This window comes from Oncorhynchus nerka, linkage group LG27, assembly GCF_034236695.1.
Source record: "Oncorhynchus nerka isolate Pitt River linkage group LG27, Oner_Uvic_2.0, whole genome shotgun sequence".
In the NCBI taxonomy this organism is placed as follows: domain Eukaryota; kingdom Metazoa; phylum Chordata; class Actinopteri; order Salmoniformes; family Salmonidae; genus Oncorhynchus; species Oncorhynchus nerka.
In genome coordinates this window covers 36,604,102-36,626,267 of record NC_088422.1, presented here as the reverse complement: position 1 = coordinate 36,626,267, position 22,166 = coordinate 36,604,102, and the positions used below count along the sequence as shown (strand labels likewise).

At 41.5% G+C, this 22,166-nt stretch overlaps 1 protein-coding gene across 7 annotated transcripts in view; it reads left to right on the top strand.

Annotated features, from left to right (window-relative positions):
- The first annotated feature begins 6,293 nt into the window (after positions 1–6,293).
- The window catches only part of LOC115111700 (kinesin-like protein KIF2A), a 34,118-nt gene continuing 18,245 nt past the window's right edge, over positions 6,294–22,166 (top strand). For 3 of the 7 annotated variants that reach the window (XM_065011637.1, XM_029638034.2, XM_029638033.2), the window contains exons 1-8: positions 6,294–6,486; positions 15,550–15,644; positions 16,562–16,684; positions 17,031–17,085; positions 17,197–17,313; positions 17,526–17,570; positions 21,763–21,863; positions 22,069–22,164. In XM_065011637.1, the coding sequence (XP_064867709.1) occupies positions 6,426–6,486; positions 15,550–15,644; positions 16,562–16,684; positions 17,031–17,085; positions 17,197–17,313; positions 17,526–17,570; positions 21,763–21,863; positions 22,069–22,164 (693 nt within the window). In that variant the 5' untranslated portion in view covers positions 6,294–6,425. The remainder of the gene's footprint in view (positions 6,487–15,549; positions 15,645–16,561; positions 16,685–17,030; positions 17,086–17,196; positions 17,314–17,525; positions 17,571–21,762; positions 21,864–22,068; positions 22,165–22,166) is intronic. The other 4 variants (XM_029638038.2, XM_065011638.1, XM_065011639.1 and 1 more) reach the window with 4 other exon arrangements.

Sequence of the window (22,166 nt, the reverse complement as noted above, 5' to 3'; positions counted from 1 at the left end):
ACAGCCCCCACACCACCAGAGGGATATCTTCAAACCACCAACTTACTACCCTGATACAAAGCTGAGTACAGCCCACGAAGATCTCCCCCACGGCACAAACCCCTCCTAGGGACGGCATAGAAGAGCACCAGTAAGCCAGTGACTCAGCCCCCGTAATAGGGTTAGAGGCAGAGAATCCCAGTGGAGAGAGGAGAACCAGCCAGGCAGAGACAGCAAGGACGGTTCGTCGCTCCAGTGCCTTTCTGTTTACCTTCACACCCCTGGGCTAGACTAAAAGGTTGAGAGATTCATTAAAGACTTAAAGGTCGAGACCGAGTCTGCGTCTCTCACATGGATAGGCAGACCATTCCATACAATTTGAGCTCTATAGGAGAAAGCCCTGCCTCCAGCTGTTTGCTTAGAAATTCTAGGGACAATAAGGTGGCAAGCGTCTTGTGACCGTAGCGTACGTGTAGGTATGTACGGCATACCATGTACGGTGTTTATTGCTAAAATAATGTATAAATTATTTCCCAGTTTTAGTTCTGCTAGTGCTGTTGGAGCTGGAGTTTTCTTTTGGAGGAAGTTTGTTGTCATCAGTACACATAATTGCTTATTAGGCCTATACAGGATCTTAATTTGACCACCGTGTTGCAGGAGAAATGTTCCTGCGCTGCATGAAATGAAAGCTTGTAGTTTATTCGAGGTTAAAAAGATGCTCATGTTTGTAATTTCCATTTTCAATGAAAGAATGTATCAACCCATACAGAAATATCCATTCATTATAATCCATGGTAATTCCCATTTCCTGTTGATGCAGGATTATTTTCCTGCTGTGAGAAACTGATCAAATTAAGATCTTATACCTGGATTGGTGTCTCGGATGACTAATGATTAATCTCCATTAACATTAGCGGGAACGTTCCAGTAATGTTTTCTCCGAACGAATTTAATTGAATCCAGACATGATTGCTGAAGAATGTTTAGGGAACGTTACTGGAACAATCATGTAATAACGTCACACCATAACAACTCTCTTAAAGTTATAGGTGTTTTTAATAGTGTGTGCATCAACATTACCAGAACCTTCCCGCAATGTTTTCTCAGAACCATTTCTATTGCTCTTACGTTTTGTTGTGACACTATGTTCTAAAACCATTACTGTTACATTGTGTTATTGCATTACCTAGAGTACATTCCATCGAAATACATACTGCTGTTAATTTACATGGGTATTCATTCAACATGCATTATGATGTTCTCTACAGAGACAAAAGAGCAGCAGGGTACATAAAGAATATAACTCGGATGGCACTAGCTGTCTCTCCATAATCTCACTCATTTGCTGTCTCCTGAGTTCATTCTGTGATTTACACCTCCATACTCTCTCTTAATGTTGCGTTTACGCACTGAAGGTAGGTAGGTAAGGAGTCAAAAGCAGGAGAGCAGAGATGTCAGTGTAGCATATATTTTAAAAAGGGCAAATCAAAAAACGGTACAGTACAATACCCCAAAACAATGCCCAAGACAATGGGAACTAACAGTACTCCCGTAAAGCGCAAATAAACAACGCACCTACTATACTAAACACACACGAAATACACTGAGGAAAGCCTCCACAAGAAACAAGAAAATAATAAAACCTAAGCGGGGAAACAGGGGTAAATATACACATGGAAATGAAAGCAAATGAAAAGCAGGTGTGAATGAACCAAAGACAAAACAAACAGAAAAGGAAGCATGGATCGATGATGGCTAGTAGGCCGCCGAGCACCGCCCGAACAGTGAGCACCGCCTGAACAGGGAGCCCCGCCTGAACAGGGAGCACCGCTGAGCACCGCCCGAACAGGGAGAGGAACCACCTTCAGTGGGAGTCGTGACACTTAATTTCTTCTTCCATACTTTAAACCCCAGAACGCAGATGTGCAGAACCCAAATGAGCAGGAGCCACTGAAAGGGAATGCTGCTCCTACAAAAGATGATGGAGCCCTTCTGAATGGGAATGCTGTCCTTCCAAACGGGGATGCTGTCCTTCCGAACGGGGATGCTGTCCTTCTAAACGGGGATGCTGTCCTTCTAAACGGGGATGCTGCCCTTCTAAACGGGGATGCTGTCCTTCCGAACGGGGATGCTGTCCTTCTAAACGGGGATGCTGTCCTTCCGAACAGGGATGCTGTCCTTCTAAACGGGGATGCTGCCCTTTAGAACTGTGATCCTGCCCTTCCAAAAGACCACTGGGAGCCCTTCTGAATGGGGATGCTGCACAAATGAAAAGGGATGCTGCCTCTGACTGGAATTTATACAAAGAAGACTTCTAAAAGGTACAGTGGCAAGAAAATAAACCCTTTGGAATAACCTGGATTTCTGACCTTCATCTAAGTCACAACAATTGACAAACATAGTGTGCTTAAATAATAACACACTAATTATTTTATTTTCCTTGTCTATATTGAATACATAATTTCAACATTCACAGTGTAGATTGGAAAAAGTATGTGAACCCCTAGGCTAATGGCCTCCAAAAGCTCATTGGAGTCAGGAGTCAGCTAACCTGGAGTCCAATCAATGAGACGAAATTGGAGATGTTGGTTAGAGCTGTCTTGCCCCATAAAAAACACTCACAAAATTTGAGTTTTGCTAGAATCATTGCCTGATGTGAACCATGCCTTGAACAAAAGAGATCTCAGAAGACCTACAGTGGGGCAAAAAAGTATTTTGTCAGCCACCAATTGTGCAAGTTCTCCCACTTAAAAAGATGAGAGAGGCCTGTCATTTTCATCATAGGTACACTTCAACTATGACAGACAAAATGAGAAGAAAAAAAATCCAGAAAATCACATTGTAGGATTTTTAATGAATTTATTTGCAAATTATGGTGGAAAATAAGTATTTGGTCAATAACAAAAGTTTATCTCAATACATTGTTATATACCCTTTGTTGGCAATGACAGAGGTCAAACGTTTTCTGTAAGTCTTCACAAGGTTTTCACACACTGTTGCTGGTATTTTGGCCCATTCCTCCATGCAGATCTCCTCTACAGCAGTGATGTTTTGGGGCTGTTGCTGGGCAACACAGACTTTCAACTCCCTCCAAAGATTTTCTATGGGGTTGAGATCTGGAGACTGGCTAGGCCACTCCAGGACCTTGAAATGCTTCTTACGAAGCCACTCCTTCGTTGCCCGGGCGGTGTGTTTAGGATCATTGTCATGCTGAAAGACCCAGCCACGTTTTATCTTCAATGCCCTTGCTGATGGAAGGAGGATTTCACTCAAAATCTCACGATACATGGCCCCATTCATTCTTTCCTTTACACGGATCAGTCATCCTGGTCCCTTTGCAGAAAAACAGCCCCAAAGCATGATGTTTCCACCCCCATGCTTCACAGTAGGTATGGTGTTCTTTGGATGCAACTCAGCATTCTTTGTCCATTCTTTATCCTCCAAACACAAGTTGAGTTTTTACCAAAAAAGTTATATTTTGGTATCATCTGACCATATGACATTCTCCCAATCTTCTTCTGGATCATCCAAATGGTCTCTAGCACGCTTCAGACGGGCCTGGACATGTACTGGCTTAAGCAGGGGGACACGTCTGGCACTGCATGATTTGAGTCCCTGGCGGCGTAGTGTGTTACTGATGGTAGGCTTTGTTACTTTGGTCCCAGCTCTCTGCAGGTCATTCACGAGGTCCCCCTGTGTGGTTCTGGGATTTTTGCTCACCGTTCATGTGATAATTTTGTCCCCACGGGGTGAGATCTTGCGTGGAGCCCCAGATCGAGGGAGATTATCAGTGGTCTTGTATGTCTTCCATTTAAGTTAATTTCTTCAAACCAAGCTGCTTACCTATTGCAGATTCAGTTTTCCCAGCCTGGTGCAGGTCTACAATTTTGTTTCTAAAGTCATTTGACAGCTCTTTGGTCTTGGACATAGTGGAGTTTGGAGTGTGACTGTTTGAGGTTGTGGACATGTGTCTTTTATACTGATATCAAGTTCAAACAGGTGCCATTAATACAGGTAATGAGTGGAGGACAGAGGAGCCTCTTGAAGAAGTTGCAGGTCTGTGAGAGCCAGAAATCTTGCTTGTTTGTAGGTGACCAACTTATTTTCCACCATAATTTGCAAATAAATCAATAAAAAATCCTACAATGTGATTTTCTGGATTTCTTTCCCTCATTTTGTCTGTCATAGTTGAAGTGTACCTATGATGAAAATTACAGGCCTCTCTCATCTTTTTAAGTGGGAGTACTTGCACAATTGGTGGCTGACTAAATAATTTTTTGCCCCACTGTAAGTTTAAGAATTGTTAACTTGCATAAAGATGGAAAGGGTTACAAAAGTATCTCTAAAATCCTTGATTTTCATCAGTCCATGGTAAGACCAATTGCCTATAAATGGGGAAAGTTCAGCACTGTTGCTACTCTCCCTAGGAGTGGCGTCCTGCAAAGATGACTGCAAGAGCACAGCGCAGAATGCTCAATGAATGCTTAAGAAGAATCCTAGAGTGTAAGCTAAAGACTTGCAGAAATCTCTGGAACATGCTAACATCTCTGGTGACGAGTCTACGATACGTAAAACACAAAACAAGAATGGTGTTCATGGAAGGACACCATGGAAGAAGCCACTACTGTCCAAAAAAACATGGGCCACTCCAGAAGGCGTATTTTCTTCTGTTGAAGCCATTCTGTTGTTGATTTACTTCTGTGTTTTGGGTTGTTGTCCTGTTGCATCACCCAACTTCTGTTGAGCTTCAATTGGTAGACAGATAGCCTAACATTATCCTGCAAAATGTCTTGATAAACTTGGGAATTAGTTTTTCTGTCGATGATAGCAAGCTGTCCAGGTGCTGAGACAGCAAAGCAGCCCCAAACCATGATGCTTCATCCACCATACTTTTACAGTTGGGATGAGGTTTTGATGTTGTTGTGCTGTGCATTTTTTTCTCCACAGATAGTGTTGTGTGTTCCTTCCAAACAACTCAACTGTAGTTTCATCTGTCCACAGAATATTTTGCCAGTAGCGCTGTAGAACATCCAGGTGCACTTTTGCAAACTTCAGACGTGCAGCAAGTCAGAGTCCTGACCTCAACCCGATTGAGATGCTGTGGCATGACCTCAAGCGAGCAGTTCACACCAGACACCCCAAAAATATTGCTGAACTAAAAAAGTTTTGTAAAGAGGAATGGTCCAAAATTCCTTCTGATCATTGTGCAGGTCTGATCCGCAACTACAGAAAACTTTTGGTTGAGGTTATTGCTGCCAAAGGATAGTCAACCAGTTATTAAATCCAAGGATTCACATACTTTTCCCACCCTGCACTGTGATTGTTTACACGGTGTGTTCAATAAAGACATGAAAACGTATATAATTTTTGTGTGTGTTATTAGGTTAAGCAGACAGTATTTGTCTATTGTTGTGACCTAGATGATCAGATCAAATTTTATGATCAATTTATGCAGAAATGCAGGTATTTCCAAAGGGTTCACATACTTTTTCTTGCCACTGTATGTCAACACCATTGATACATTTTGTTGCTCAACAAACATCATCAACATCACAGATTGTTTAAAGGGGCAATCTGCTGTTCAAACAATAATAAAGCGTACACCCCACCACTTTTTCGGTAAACAGCTGAGGGATGGGGCTGGAGAAATGTAAACACTCAAATTCAAAGACAGAGCAATGGATGCGCCAAGGACTGAAAATCTATGATATCAAAAGGATATTTTTAACCATGACATACAGTGTTTGTTTACAATGACATTGTTTACAAGCTTATATTTTGGGTTCTGATGGGGTAAGACAGTTGAACTAAGATCATGAGGCATTTGTAAGTAATATTCTTCAAGAATCAATGGCTATATATCATGAATTTAAAAGTTCAAAAATTGATGTAGAAATCACAATCACTCTTTAATTTACAAGCGCATTCCCGGCAACTTTGAGAAAAAAACTCTTTATATCGGAGATGGCTATGCATATTAATGACATGCGGCTAGTAGGATAGGGTCTCTCTCCATTGAATACAAGCGGTTGACGTCAACGACCCTCGTCGAATATTCAAAAATAGATAACAATATTAAGATGTATGTACCAATCCAAATAAAGGATAGGCGGGAGCTAGACAACCTGACTTGTTGCTTTGTGTACAACGACTCCCATCGTTAGGGCGGAGAGACATGTATTTTGTTAGTATATCCATACTCGTTGGTGATTCATCGTATGTCACCATTCACCTGTACAGTAGGCCTAATTTGAATTTGGAATGGATGAAAACCTGAAGTTGGTCAACACCTTACACAAGGCACCTCTGAGCATGCGCAGTTACACAGTTTGATCACTTCCTATCTTGCTGCTGTCGGCTTCCTCTTCTCCCGGTCAAATTTTTTGATATTTCAAACACAAACAGACTAGCTGTATTTTTCTGAATATTCTCTTCACTGATGAAGAATGGCGGGTAGTTTTGGAAAGATCATCGTTGGCGTATATGTTGAAATAAAGAGAAGCGATGGTAAGTTCTCGATACATTTCGCTCACTGGGAGTTGTTGGGGAAGCTTTTGTGTTGCTGTGGTGAACACACAGCAACCGTAGACGCCGAGACTGAGGCAGCTGCAAAGTTGGGGTGGCTTTATTGAGTAGCTAGCTAACGTTAGTCAATTTAGCTAGCCTAACTTTAACTAACGTTAGCTCACGAGCTAGCCAACGTTACTAGACAACCAATGCACATTAATAACCTATTAGCTCATCTGAATGCGTATCAATTAAACTAGGATGTGTTGTTATAGCAGCCTAACTTGGTTAACGATATGGTTGCTATAGTTAGTTATGTCTAAATTACCACATTAGTTAAAGTTAGCAGCTTGTTGCTAACTAAAGGCCCTGCCGCGGATGTAACTAAATGTTACGGTAGCTAGGTATTTTAACGCCAGTCTGGTGAACTTTACTAGTTAACGTAGCTAACGTTAGTTAAGATAACTACTTGGCGTGTACGTACATGACTGGCTAGTTATTGTATATATACTAATATTCGCTATCCGTGTGTCATAGTTAGCATAACTAGCTAAGTTACATATAGGTCTATTGGTGGGTATAACGGTAATCAACTGGGGTTTTGTCTAGGTAGCAGATTCTAACGTGCAAACGTAATGTGAGGCTCCACATTTAGCTGTTACAGGTTAGGTACTGTTTGGTGTACTGTTAGCTATCACAGATCATTTTCGACCAACCTTAACTTGGCAATACTAACGTTAACCTACTTGGAAGACAACCAATGTCTTCTAAACGTCCATGTCTAGTTGCAGGGTGTTCGTTTGAATTTAAAAAAGGTTACATTTATTAAATTAAATCAATGTTTTGATCCATGAAGGAATCCAACCATGTGTACGTAAGGTTGGTCGAAAATTATTTGCTATGCCAAGCAATATTGTTAGCTTTCTATCTACAGTAATAACACCGTTCAGCCACCTGGAAAATAGTAAGTTAATGGTCTGATAAGGCGATAATTTTAATTAATTGTTGGGAAAGTACTATTGATTGTCTAGCCATGTCATGTATATAGATGTTAGCTAGTAGGCAAGCAATGGTCGTAAAAAGATCATATTGACAACCAGCCAGGTGGAATCATTATTTTTCTGTGAAATCCAGAGGACAAGGAGACTTGCTGTTTTATATATTAAGACCAACTTGTTCTTATAACATGGAGTAGGTTTGCAGTGAAACCAAGATGAGCTTGAGATGTTATGGGAAGGGGAGAGAAAGAGGCTGTTATTTTGATTTGTCTGTCTGATTGCCAGCTTCATTCTAGCATCTCCATACCATCAATTGTACTGTGGTGATTACAGGCAGCCAAAACCGAGTAAATAGTCATGAGGCTCCTCCTGTTCTGAGGTGTAGCACAGCAACATGCAGGAACCACCATATCCCTTCAGATTACTACAAACTCTGGGTAAAGAGGGTTGCGGTTTATTGTGAATTAGACTGTTGTGGTTTACGTTGGTGTTCATCTATAATAGTGTGCATTATTCTTGAGTGCATCATAGCTAGGTCTAGCCCCCCCGGCCTGAATGGGAAGTGTCTTATCTAGCCTCAGGCAGGCTGACTGATGTGGCATGGTGAGTACGGATTTCCCTCTCTGTGGTGGTCGTGGGGGGTTGGCGGCTGGGGAAGCCCGATTCAACTTATTAACAACCACCCCATCTGTTGTAGACAGCTCTCTGGAATATGCCAGGAGGAATCTCCTCTCGATCACTAGGCCTACCATTAGCAAGGCAGTGATGGGCTCTAAGTGTGTGTTCACACATGGTCACTTTCAGACAATTTTTGTGAACTCAGTGCAGTTCGCTTAATTGTTTGTGCAGTGTGAACACTCCAAAGGAACTGAGACCCCTCCAAAAGGGACCAAACTAATATTCAAGGATCCACAGAAATTCCAAAATGTGTTGAGTTTTGTACTGACACGATGTAAAGATGATTTATTTGCCATATGTGATCTTTGGGCTAAGAGAGCTTCATACGCTATTTATTAGATCATTGGGTTTGAATAGTGTGAGTAGATATATTTTGTCATAACATAGAGTACAAAATCAAGGTCCTTCCTATCCGGCTTGGGACATCACAACTCTGACGTTACCCCATTGAAGTTGATATTTTAAAATGGTTTGGGGTAGGGGTTCGTATTTTGGTTTTAGATGTCCCAAGGATCCCAGATAGCATTGATTTTGTGGTTTGCTCTGTCTCTTAAAGGGACAGTAGCCTACATTGAGTGTACAATTGTATTATTTAATCTGCCTTAATCTTTTTCTATTTATTCTGTTACCAATAATATTTACATGTTAATATTATCGTATTCTAATTATTACGTCTAATCTTTTAACTAAATGCAATCTATTATCTTCCGAAATGTAAGTAGGTATATCTAGATAGCATGATCTGATGGAATGGCTTCTCCTGCATTTTGTAAAAATCTAGAGTGCATTGTGTGAATGTTGGGAAAAAGATATTGGTTCCTTTCTAAAGATAGCAATGTGAATGTAGAGAGGACTCTGACCACAAAATAGGTGAAGTGAACTGGCAAAAGAGTTGAGTCTTGATTCAAAGGCAAGGGCAATGTGAATACAAAGAGAGGTTGAATTCTTTCGCTTTTCTTTATCCCGGAGTTCACTTGAAAAAGGCCTGAGATCGGATATTTTAAAGGGGACTGTATCTGAAAACAGGCTCAGATTAAACACTCAACCACAAAATACGGCTTGCCTGCCATAATGATAACTGACTATCAATTTCATTCTTCTTGCCATCCTAAATGATGTTTACATTACAGTCCAGTCTACTAGTATTTTAACTGAGCAGGGTGTATCAGACACCAGCATTAATTTTAATCCCAGCCTGGACAGGAAAAACTTTGGCCATTTTTCAATGGGATAAAATATATTTAATCTTCATCATGGATTATCTACTCTATTGTACCCATTTCTGCATGAAATTATCCCCATTCAGTGTCTTTCAAAGTAGATGGATTCCTCATTTTGGAACAAGGGAATGCTTAGCACCTAGCAGTCAGTAAAGTAAAGATTGTGGAATTCTTCCCCGTTGATGTCATGATGACAGATTCAGATTCTGACAGAGTCTTTGTTATGGGAGTGAAACTAATGTGTTCAGGGCTTTGTTCCTCCTGCTAAGCAGTGTAACCCCCCTTAAACATATGGGTGGTGTCAACACACCCACTCAGCCAGGTTTCAGCACTAAAGTGGCCAAACATGGTTAACATTAACAATGCAGCCAGTCTCATCTCTGCTCTTTAAGGCACCTGCATGCTTCCCATCTGAAACAGTTTGGAACAGTTAGCATATTTGTTTTTGTTGGTTCTGGTGTTCGGCAAGGGTTTTTTCAGCTCTTCGTGCACAAATATTTTTTTATCGAGGCAAGCCGAAATCCAAGTCCCTTTGTCTGTGATTGGTCAACAGGAGGGATATTTCATACATTCTTTTACACATTTACCTCAATTTCGTGAGAGCCAATTGTTAGTTACAGTCTCGTCCCATCGCTGCAACACCCCTATGGACTCGGGAGAGGCGAAGTTCGAGAGCCAGCTGCATTGTACTGTATCATCTAATTGAAAGAACTGAAAATATGGATATGCGAGTCCATAGACTACACTGTAACAGGTTAGACTGGCCTCTCTGCATGATGCAACCAGCTTCCAGGTGTGTTCTTAGAGCTGGTGGTGTAGGGTGGACCGCATGCTCCATTCGCGGCGAACATGGTGTAGGCTGTTTGTCACATTTTCACCCCACAGTATTTAGGCTAATCCGTTCCCCTATGATTTGTTCCCCCTAGTCAGTGACTGAGGTTCTTTCTGAATGTGACACTGTGCCCTTTGCAGCTTACCTGGGGTTCTGTCTCTGTCATCATCATGCATTGGGAGGCTCTGCTGTGTCAGTTGACCTTATGGCTGAAGTAGAGTAGAGACCCAAGGCAAACTTAGCCAATGTACTGTTGCAACTTGCAACAAAGCAAGCAGATGCAATTTACATCCTTCAGCCCTGTGTTGTCAGTTAATGACCTTTGGAATAGAACTAAGAGCCAGAGTATGGCACTGCAGTCAGTGCACAGGGACAGGGTACCATTCAACGGTCTGTTGACATGTCTACAGCTGAACATGATTAACTGGATGTATTCTATACAGTGCTTTCATAAAGTATTCATACCCTCATTCAGGTCTGAAAAGTCAATTTCAGGCAAAATATGTATAGAAAGTTTCATTCAAATCAAAAGGGGTGCGGTCAAAAACTGATTTGAAATCAAATGCAACGACCCTATAGCATGCCAACTTTTTGTCACTCTATCTTTGGTATGTTCTCCCAGCAAGACAGCCTATATCCACTAGTAGTCTGGTCAATGTGGACTTGTTTCACTGTGACTAGTGACTACTAGACTTTTGATATGCTTGCTGGCTGTTGCCCATGCTCCCTTCAATCAGGGCGAGTTGGTGGTTTCTGTTCCTACGGTGTGTGTCCTCGTCAAATCCTCCTGAAAACTGGGCTCTGTCACCTTTCATGTGTCCCTTCTCTTAATATAACGCTGTCTGTCTGAGGTCGGGTGTCCACAGTCTCGCCTTTTGTTGCCAGGGTAGCTTATCACATTTTATTTGTCACATGCGCCGAATAACACAGGTGTGGACTTTACTGTGAAATGCTTAGTTAAAAAGTACGAATACAAATAACGAGGCTGTGAAAAAGTATTTGCCCCCTTCCTGATTTCTTATTTTTTTGCATATTTGTCACACGTTAATGTTTCAGATCATCAAACAAATGGAATTATTACACAAAGATAACCCAAGTAAACACAACATGCAGTTGTGATGATTTTATTTAAGGGATAAAAGCTATCTGAACCTTCATGGCCCTATGTGAAAAAGTAATTGCCCCCTAAACCTAATAACTGGTTGTGTCACCCTCGGCAGCAACAACTGCAATCAAGTGTTTGCGATAACTGGCAATGAGTCTTTCACATCGCTGTGGAGGAATTTTGGCCCACTCTTCTTTGCAGAATTGTTTTAACTCAGCCCCATTGGATGATTTTCGAGCATGAACTGCTTTTTTAAGGTCACGCCACAGCATCTCAATCGGATTCAAGTCCGGACTTTGACTAGGCCACTCCAAAACCTTCATTTCGTTTTTTTTAAGCCATTCAGAGGTGGACTTGCTGGTGTGTTTTGGATCATTGTCCTGCTGCAGACCCAAGTGCGGTTCAGCTTGAGGTCACGGACTGATGGCCGGACATTCTCCTTCAGGATTTTTTGTTAGGGAGCAGAATTCATGCTTCCATCAATCACAGCAAGTCGTCCAGGTCCTAAAGCAGCCCCAGACCATCACACTACCATCACCATATTTGACTGATGGTATGATGTTCTTTTTCTGAAATGCTGTGTTACTTTTACGCCAGATGTAACGAGACGCACACCTTCCAAAAAGTTCAACTTTTGTCTCGTCAGTCCACAGAATATTTTCCCAAAAGTCTTGGGGATCATCAAGATGTGAGACGAGCCATCAGTTGGTTCATGGTCAGCAGTGGTTTACGCCTAGGAACTCTGCCATGGATGCCATTTTTTGCCCAGTCTCTTTCTTATGGTTGAGTCATGAACACTGTTGTGGGTTCTTTTGTGACCTCATGGATGAGTTGTCGCTGCGCTCTTGGGGTAATTTTGGTAGGCCGGCCACTCCTGGGATGGTTCACCACTGTGGTTCACCACTGTGGAAAAAGGCTCTCACTGTGGTTCGCTGGAGTCCCAAAGCTTTAGAAATGGCTTTAACCATTTCCAGACTGATAGATGTCAATTACTTTGTTTCTCATCTGTTCCTGAATTTCTTGCTTTTTGAGATCTTTTGGCCTACTTCACTTTGTCAGACAGGTTCTATTTAAGTGATTTCTTGATTCAACAGGTCTGGCAGTAATCAGGCCTGGGTGTGGCTAGTGAAATTGAACTCAGCTTTCCAAAATTGTGATTAACCACAGTAAATTCATGATTTAACAAGGGGGGGCAATTACGTTGTCACACAGGGCCATGAAGGTTCGGATAGCTTTTTTCCCTTAATAAATAAAATGATCACTTAAACTGCATTTTGTGTTTACTTGGGTTATCTTTGTGTAATATAAAAATATGATCTGAAACATTTAAGAATGTGTTCTTAACTGACTTGTCTAGTTAAATAAAGATTAAATAAAGGTAAAAAAAAAAATAATAATAATCTGCAAATCGGTGCCCAAGAATATGAAAACTTGAAATCGGCCCTAATTAATCGGCCATTCCGATTAATCGGTCGACCTCTAGTCCTTAGTGATGGTGACTCCAAGGAACTTGAAGCTCGCGACACGCTCCACTACGGCCCCATTCACAACAGCCCCCTCGGCCCTCCGTTTCCTGTAGTCCACGATCATCTCCTTTGTCTTGATGATTTTGAGGGAGAGGTCTCCTTCCTCCCTATAGGCTGTCTCATTGTCGTCGGTGATCAGGCCTACCACCGTCGTGTCGTCGGTCAACTTAATGATGGTGTAGGAGTCGCGCGCGGCCACGCAGTTGTACGTGAACAGGAAGTACAGGTGGGGACTAAGCACGCACCCCTGAGACGCCTCCGTATTGTGCTGTTGCCTACCCTCACCACCTGGGTGCGTCCCGTCAGAAAGTTCAGGATCCGGTTGCGGCGGGCAAGACATGATGGTGAACTGACGTGCATAACTTCCTACGGTCTTATTACGCAGACATCTGACCATGTGTTCCACATTTGACTTGCCTCCTCTCAGCCAGTGGGATGTAGGCTGTTTTACATCACTGACACTTACTACCTATGGGTCTCGCGTGCCATTGATATGAAAGAGTCAACTCAAATCTTCGCAATGATAGTCAGCCAAAGGGTTTCCTTATTCTCTTACTGAGTCGTTTATTTAGCCTACACTGTGCTTGTGCTGAAGTAGAATCATTGCACGGGTAGAACCCACCAGAGAACAGTCAGAAGACTTAGAGCGTCATAAAGCTCAGGGCTCTAAATAATAAATACCGGAACATGTCGTCGTCCCGAACAGAGTGAGCAGGGAATGTTTGTGTCAGGGACCAGGGTTAGGCCCTCACAAAGACATGGTGGAGGGAGCAGTAAGCTTGCTGGTGATTATGGAGCAGACTAAGCTCATGCTGCCTGTGTTGTGTGTATTTAGACCAGCAGCTGGGAGGAAGGACAGGGAAAGGGTGACTGATTTCATCATGGTCCCTGATCTGTACTAAACAAAAATGCATAATTATGGATATGATTGTCATTCTCTTCATGGTGATGTATCCTAAATAGGTACACGTATATACATATGCAATATCCTTCTTTGCATATTTGTGTGTTATTCTACACACTGGCAATTTTTTTTAATGACCTCTGCCCCCAAACAAGACCAGTTTTGGTTGGACCAGACCAAATCTGAACCAATCATAGATGTCTATGGTTCACAAGTTTGAGTACAGTGTAAAAACAATAGGGTAAATTCAGTGACATTTGTTTTAATCACTTAATAAATCATAAACAAAATTGATATCAGTAAAAAAAAAAACTAATTAGGTTAACTTGTTACTTCTGTGAACTTTCATTTTCCTCCATGAGGGAGAGAAATGAGAAAATATCTTAAAGCTATGTGGGTTTTTGTTAACCTTGGGCTAGGCTTGCCGCTAGCGACACACCTCGACAACATCCAGTGAAAATGTAGAGCGCCAAATTACAAAGATAGTAGTAGTAATAATAAACATTCATAAAAAAACAAGTTATTCATCGGTTAAAAGATTAACTTCTTGTTAATCCAGCCGCTTTGTCAGGTTTCAAAAAGGCTTTACTGGCGAAAGCATACCATGCGATTATCTGAGGACCGCGCCCCGCTTACAAAAGCATACAAACATTTTCCAACCAAGCAGAGGCGTCACGAAAGTCAGAAATAGTGATAAAATAAATAGCTTACCTTTGAAGATCTTCCTCTGTTGGCAATCCAAAGTTTCCCAGCTACACAATAAATGGTTGTTTTGTTCGATAAAGTCCCTCCTTATAACCCAAAAACTCTGTTTTGCTGGTGCGTTTTGTTCAGTAATCCACTGGCTTATAGGCAGTCAAAACATGCAGACGAATACATCCTAATAGTTCCGGTAAAGTTTGTCGAACCATGTCAAACGGTGTTTATAATTCATCCTCAGGTTGTCAATTATCTAAATAATTGATCATATTTCAACAGGACAATAGCGTATTCAATAGAAAGGAAAAAGAACGAAGAGCGTGCACAGTCACGCGCGCAAACCAATACTGCATGATTCCATAGACCACTTACCAAAAGGCCTTATTCTTCGTTGTTTTTCAAAAAACAAGCCTGAAACCATGTGTAAAGACTGTTGACATCTAGTGGAAGCCATATGAACTGCAATCTGGGCTAAACCCCTATATAGTCAATAGGCTTTCAATGGAAAACCACTCACATAAAAACAATCCCATTTCCTGGATGGATTTTCCTTGGGTTGTCGCCTGCCATATCAGTTCTGTTATACTCGTGGACATTATTTTAACAGTTTTAGAAACTTCAGAGTGTTTTCTATCCAAATCTACCAATTATATGCATATCCTAGTATCTGGGCCTGAGTAACAGGTAGTTTACTTTGGGCACGTTTGTCAAAACGCTTGTCAAAATACTGCCCCCTAGCCCAAAGAAGTTTTAGGAATTTCAAAAGAATTTCAAAGCACAGGGCAATGTTTATTAAACTTACTGAAAACAAAATATGAGTGTTGATATTAGTTGGCAGGCGTCTTCAACATTGTCTGTTGATGTATTTCTAATAACTTTTAAGACTTTTCTGGTATCTGATTGACCAGAAATCAAAGCCTTTGTTAATTTAAATTTTTTATGATGGAAAAGGGTTGAAAAATGTATATATACCTTTTAATTTCTGAAAAATAGACACCCAATTTGACATGCACCTATGAACCTCAGATGTTGGTGCTCATGGATCATTTTACGTGGAAATTACCTTAGATAATGACCAACCACACGTGCTTTCTGTTACAGGACGAATACACCAAGCCATGGTCACATCGTTGAATGAAGACAATGAGAGCGTCACCGTGGAGTGGATAGAAAATGGAGACACAAAAGGGAAAGAGGTAAAGAAGCCTAGCTAGGGGCTCGCACCACAGCTGGCATCCACTCAGCTCTTAGGCATTGAGCTCTATGAATAATGCATCTGAAGACATTGTAGAGCTTTGGAGATCAGTCTTCCTGCATGTTCTACAGTTCCGCCAGACAACACTCTCTGCCCTGAATATACATGAGTTCAGAAATCCTTACAGCAGTCATATTTCCTGAGCTTTGCTGTTGAATACAGATGTTTCTTGTCTTACTGCTCTGCTCCTCTGAGCTACACAGATGTGCCTCCCTGCCCTCTATACACTGTAACATGGGCACATTCTTCACTTTCTAGCTCAGCTAACCAAACCATCAGTCCTCCTAACATGCTATTATGAAAAATTGAATTAAACAATGCCTGTAATGCTTTCAGTTTGACTTTTGCTTTCAAAAGCAGCTCAAACAGAGTGTAAGAATGAACTTCATAGGTGTTGGTTATTTCCGTGCATTACAGAGAAACAATGCATACTCTAGATTGTCCTTTCAGCCAAGCAGTACCGTGGTATGATATGTATAGTAAGTAAGTATAGTATATTAGTAAGTAAGTAGTAAGTAGTAAGTAAGTATATTGTGTAAGTAAGTATATTGTGTTAATTCTCCTGCTGAATATTGACATTGAAGAATATGGCTCGAAGCATAATTAAAAAGGGTGAAACCAACTGGTGGTGGACTCCGCAGGAAGTTCCAGTGACATTGGTACAATTTTCTGTTAGAAGGTGTGGTAATGACCATTAGGAGACAGATGTACATTGACAGTCCACACTTTCATTGCCACACCACACAGACAGACACGCACACACACCAGAAGGGTAAAGAGAACAGACTAGTGGAAATGTTGAGAAATGACTGTATCAGTTATCTACAATTACAGTAACACACTCTTCTCTCTGTCCAGATTGACTTGGAGAGTATATTTGCACTAAACCCAGACGTGGCCCCAGAAGAGGAGACTGCCCCTAGCCCAGAGACCCCGCCTCCACCAACGCCGACCTCTGTGAAGGTCAACAAGATCCCCCAGGTGAGCTCGGTTTTGTTTTGTTTTTTTGTTTTCTGTTATGGACTGCTAGTATAACCACCGCAGGGTGAAGTCTGCTTGTGCAGTGAGTGTCCTCAGTGGCAGAAGAACCACTGAACAGAACAATGGACACTCCAGTAATAAGAAGTAATCTGATTCTCGGTATTTGTCCATTTTTATAACCCTTATTTTGCAGTCATGCGAGTTAGAAGTGTTCAACTCTTCAGGCTTGTGTTCTAGCAAGCTCGGTGAAGTCTCTCTCGTAAGCCATGACTACTGTTTAATCCTCATGTACTTCAATTATTTTTGTCCAAGTGTTTATCTTACCTCCATCTTTTTTCTTTTGCAGAACCGACGAACAATAGCACCCACTAAGAATGACACTCCGTCCAGGGATAACAGAGGTGTTCTGAGTGACGATTGACAGTTTTTATTTTATTGGTCTTGGGTGCCATGTTTGATGTGTATAATATAACTCTAACCTCTGACCTCTATTGTTGTGCTGGGTTCCACAGTGGTGTCGACCAGGGCCAGACCAGCTCAGCCCCAGCAACTAGAGCCTGCTCCCCCTCCCCCTGTCCAGCAGCCAGCCCAGCCCACCCAGGCCCAGACAGCCCAACAGTTAGCTAACGGTAGGAACTACCTACATCCATTTATGGAGGATTTACATTTTGAGTTATTTAGTCTGTGCAAAAACGGAATGTTCTTTCGTTTTCACCCTCTTAAACAAGCACTGGGACTTTTTTTTGTTATTTCATGTGTCGTGTGTGTATGTTATAGAATTTTACCAAAATACTTGATGTTCCTGAATTTCTAAGTTTTGTCGATCATATGTGTATCACAGAAGCGTCAATGCATCATCTGACAAGAAAGGAGTTTGGACAGCTTTGTATGTATCAACTCTCCCAACCCCAATGGTTTATGTTGTTGTGGAACCCTTCCGCTTGCCTCTGAAGAACCTGTAGTTTGTGATTATTACTCACCTTAAAGGCTTCCGCTATATTCAAAGCAGTAATAGGAAAGTATAAATGTAATTCAGCCAGCAGACAGGCTTTCTGGATTTACAGCAGAAAACACTGATTATAGCGCTGCTATGGTCCCCTTTTAAATTCCACTGAGTCACTCTCTCTCTCTCTCTCTCTCTCTCTCTCACACACACACACACACACATATGGGCTCGTGGTAATGGCTGGAGTGGAATGGTATCACATACATGGTTTGTTGCCATTCCATTTGCTTTGTTCCAGCCATTATTATGAGTCGTCCTCCCCTCAGCAGCCTCCACTGATACATACAGTGCCTTCAGAAAGGATTTATTTCACATTTTGTTGTTACAGCCTGAATTAAAAATGTAATTCAATATTTTTTTTCTCACCCATCTAGACACACAGTACTCTATAATGGCAAGGAGAAAACAACATGTTTTTAGACATGTTTGCAAATGTATTGAAAATTAAATACAGATATCTAATTTATTCACACCCCTGAGGCAATACATGTTAGAATCACTATAACTAGGCCACTCAGGAACATTCTATGTCGTTTTGGTAAGCAACTCCAGTGTATATTTGGCCTAGTGTTTTAGGTTTACTGTCCTGCTGAAGGCTGGATTTGTTTCCAGTGTCTGTTGGCAGGCAGTCTGAACACCAGGTTTTTATCTAGGCTTTTGCCTGTGCTTAGCTCTATTCCCTTTTTATCCTAAAAAACCCTAGTCTTTGCCTATGATAAGCATACCCAATAACGAGAGTGGTAATCAGTGATGTGTTGGATTTGCACCAAACAGAATGCGTTGTATTCAGGATATAAAGCTACATTCTTTGACACATTTTTTTTGTATTTTTTGAATTCTTCCTTTTCACTTGATTTTAGTATTGTAGAGTAACTACAATGTTGTTGCTCCATCCTCAGGAGAAAACTATCACAGCCTTTAAACTGTAGTTGTCTTAAAGTCACCATTGGCCTCATCTACCAATAGGTGCACCTTTGCTAGGCATCGGAAACCTCCCTGGCCTTTGGTTGAATCTGTGTTTGAAATTCACTGCTCGACTGAGGGACCTTAAAATTATCTGTATGTGTGGGGTATAAAGATGGGGTAGTCCTTCAAAAATCATGTCGAACACTATTATTGCACACAGAGTGAGTCCATGCAACTTATGTGACTTGTTAAGCACATTTTTACTCCTGAGCTTATTTAGGCTTGCCATAACAAAGGGGTTGAATACTTAATGACTTAAGACATTATGGCTTTTAATTAATTAATTTTTGACATTTTATTTTCTAAATATTTTTTAAATATATAAACACGGCCATTATGGGGTTTTGTGTGTAGGCCATTGACACATTTAAATTAAACAATTCAAATTCAAATTTTAACACAACAAAATGTGTGAAAAGTGAAGGGGTGTGTACTCTCTGAAGGCATTGTACGTACAGTACCAGTCAAAGGTTTGGACACACCTACTCATTCAAAGGTTTTTCTTTATTATTACTATTTTCTACATTGAGGAATAAAAGTGAAGACCTCAAACTATGAAATAACACATATGGAATCATGTAGTATCCAAAAGAGTGTTAAACAAATCTAAATATATTTTATATTTGATATTCTTCAAAGTAGCCACGCTTTGCCTTGACAGCTTTGCACACTCTTGTCATTCTAGTTTTGATGTCTTCACTATTATTCTACAATGTAGAAAATAGTAAAAAATAAAGACAAACCCTTGAATGAGTAGGTGTGTCCAAACGTTTGACTGGTACTGTACATACAGTGCATTGGGAAAGTATTCGGACCTTGTCCTTTTCCACATTTTGTTACGTTACAGCCGTATTCTAAAATTGATTAAATACATATTTTTCCTCATCAATCTACACACAATACCCCATAATGACAAATCAAAAACAGTTTGTTAAATTTTTTGAAAATGTATTACAAATAATTCAGAGCCTTTGCTATGAGACTCACAATTGAGCTCAGGTACATCCTGTTTCCATTGATCATCCTTGAGATGTTTCTACAACTTTCTACAATTGGATTACACCTGTGGTAAATTCAATTGAATGGACATGATTTAGAAAGGCACACACCTGTCTATATAAGGTCCCCCCGTTGACAGTGCATGTCAGAGCAAAAACCAAGCCACGAGGTCGAAGGAATTGTCTGTAGAGGCCCGAGACAGGATTGTGCCGAGGCACAGATCTGGGAAGGGTATGAAAAAAATTTAAGATCCCCATTTAAAGGTCTCCAAGAACACAGTGGCCTCCCATCATTCTTAAATGGAAGAAATTTAGAACCATCAAAACTCTTCTTAGAGCTGGCCGCCCGGCCAAACTGAGCAATCAGGGGAGAAGGGACTTGGTCAGGGACGTGACCAAGAACCTGATGGGAACTCTGAAGGAGCTCCAGAGTTCCTCTGTGGCGATGGGAGAACCTTACAGAAGGACAACCATCTATGCAGCACTCCACCAAAAAGGCCTTTAGGGTAGAAAATAGCTGTGTACCAACGCTCCCCATCCAACCTGACAGCGCTTGAGAAGATCTGCAGAGAAGAATGGGAGAAACTCTACAAATACAGGTGTGCCAAGCTTATAGCGTCATACCCAAGAATAATCACTGCCAAAGGTGCTTCTACAAAGTACTTTATAAAGCGTTTGAATACTTATGTAAATGTGATATTTCAGCTTTTTATTTTTAATACATTTGCAAAAAATCAACTGTTGTTACTTTGTCATTATGGGATATTGATACAATCCTTTCTTGGAGCTCTACGGACAATTCCTTCGACCTCATGGCTTGGTTTTTGCTCTGACATGCACTGTCAATGGGTGGGACCTTTTTATATAGACAGGTGTGTGCCTTTCCAAATCATGTCCAATCAATTGAAGTTACCACAGGTGGACTCCAATCAAGTTGTAGAAACATCTCAATGATGATCAATGGAAACAGGATGTACCTGAGCTCAATTTCAAGTCTCATAGCAAAGAGTCTGAATACTTTTGCAAATCGTTCTAAAACCCTATTTTTGCTTCGTCATTATGGGCTTTTGTGTGTAGATTGATAAGGGAGAAAAACTATTTAATCCATTTTAGAATAAGGCTGTAACAAAGTGGGAAAAGTCAAGGGGTCTGAATACCTTCCGAATACACTGCACACGAACACACACACACAAACAGTAGCCTTTGACACTGCAGTTTCCCCTCAGTAGGTCCTAGCAGAAACAATTGTATTTTAAATTTCCTTCCACTCCCCCTTTGTGTGGTTATCTGCTACCACCAGTGGAATCAGAGACAAAGACAATCTCGTAGCGCTCTCTCAATCCCGTTCCCGCCGGCCTGCCTAGCCTGTCTCTGACCTGGCCCTGCTCCCCCAGATTACTGCAGATTATTCATCTTTGCTCTCTGCTTTGAATGACAAGCCTGCAGGCGTTCTGATGGGCTGTATGCTGGAGTAATGGTTGCAGTGGTGCTCAGCCGGATATCTTTGGGTCTGGTGGAATCAGAAGGGATTACTGACCCTCATTTTATACTGCCCTCTTTTCTTAATCCGATGTGGGTGTTCAAGTGATGAATTGGGTTTCTATGTTCTAATAATCATATTGGGTGTTTCTGTGCGTTTCAGAGTCAAATGTGAGGGGGGATTTATTGAATTTTTGAGGAACCTAGAATGAAAGTCCCCTATGTACTCATGTCTCAGCTTTCCCCAGTCAAGAAGCAGCGATTTGACTGTTGTTGTATCAGTGGTTTGTCAGTCAAGAAGAGCCCTGTACTAGTGTAATAGTATAGTAATGTGAATTGTTAGCAGGGAGCTGCAGGATCTGTCATAAAGCCCTTTAGAGATGCAGACTTTGTGAGAGCTGGAGACCATGTGTGTAGAGCTGCTGTCCCCCTGGGTGCTAGCTAGGCCCAGTCCCCCAGCCAGACACCACTCTGTCTGAACAGCCCTAGAGTTAAGGGAAACGCCAGAAGATGGTGAGAGGAAGAGATCCCTTTCAGATAGGCTGAGGGTGTGTATGTTCTGTGAAAGGCAGCATTTGTGACGGCCTTTCCTGTTCCTTCTGCCTGTGTTTTTTGTTCCTCTGTGGCAGCGAGGAGGAAGTCCAACTGTGTGAAGGAAGTGGAGAAACTGCAGGAGAAGAGGGAGAGACGACGGATACAACAACAGGAGCTGAGAGAGAAGAAAGCACAGGTACAGGGGAATCCTCCTCTTATCCTCTGACCCCCTCCCTCCATATCTTCTCGAATACCTTTTTTATTTTATAAAATGAGAGAATTGGCTCACTTATTTAACCTCTCTATAGCCACGTTAGTCATTGAAAACATTGTCTTTCGTGGTTACTTGAAAAATGAATGTACGCATACATTGAACAGTATCTTAACTCTTTCTGTCTCAGGAGGTGGACACCACCGTCCCGAACTATGAGATCCTGTATATGATCAGAGACTTCCGTGCCAGTCTGGACTACCGGCCGCTGTCCACCGCAGACCTGGT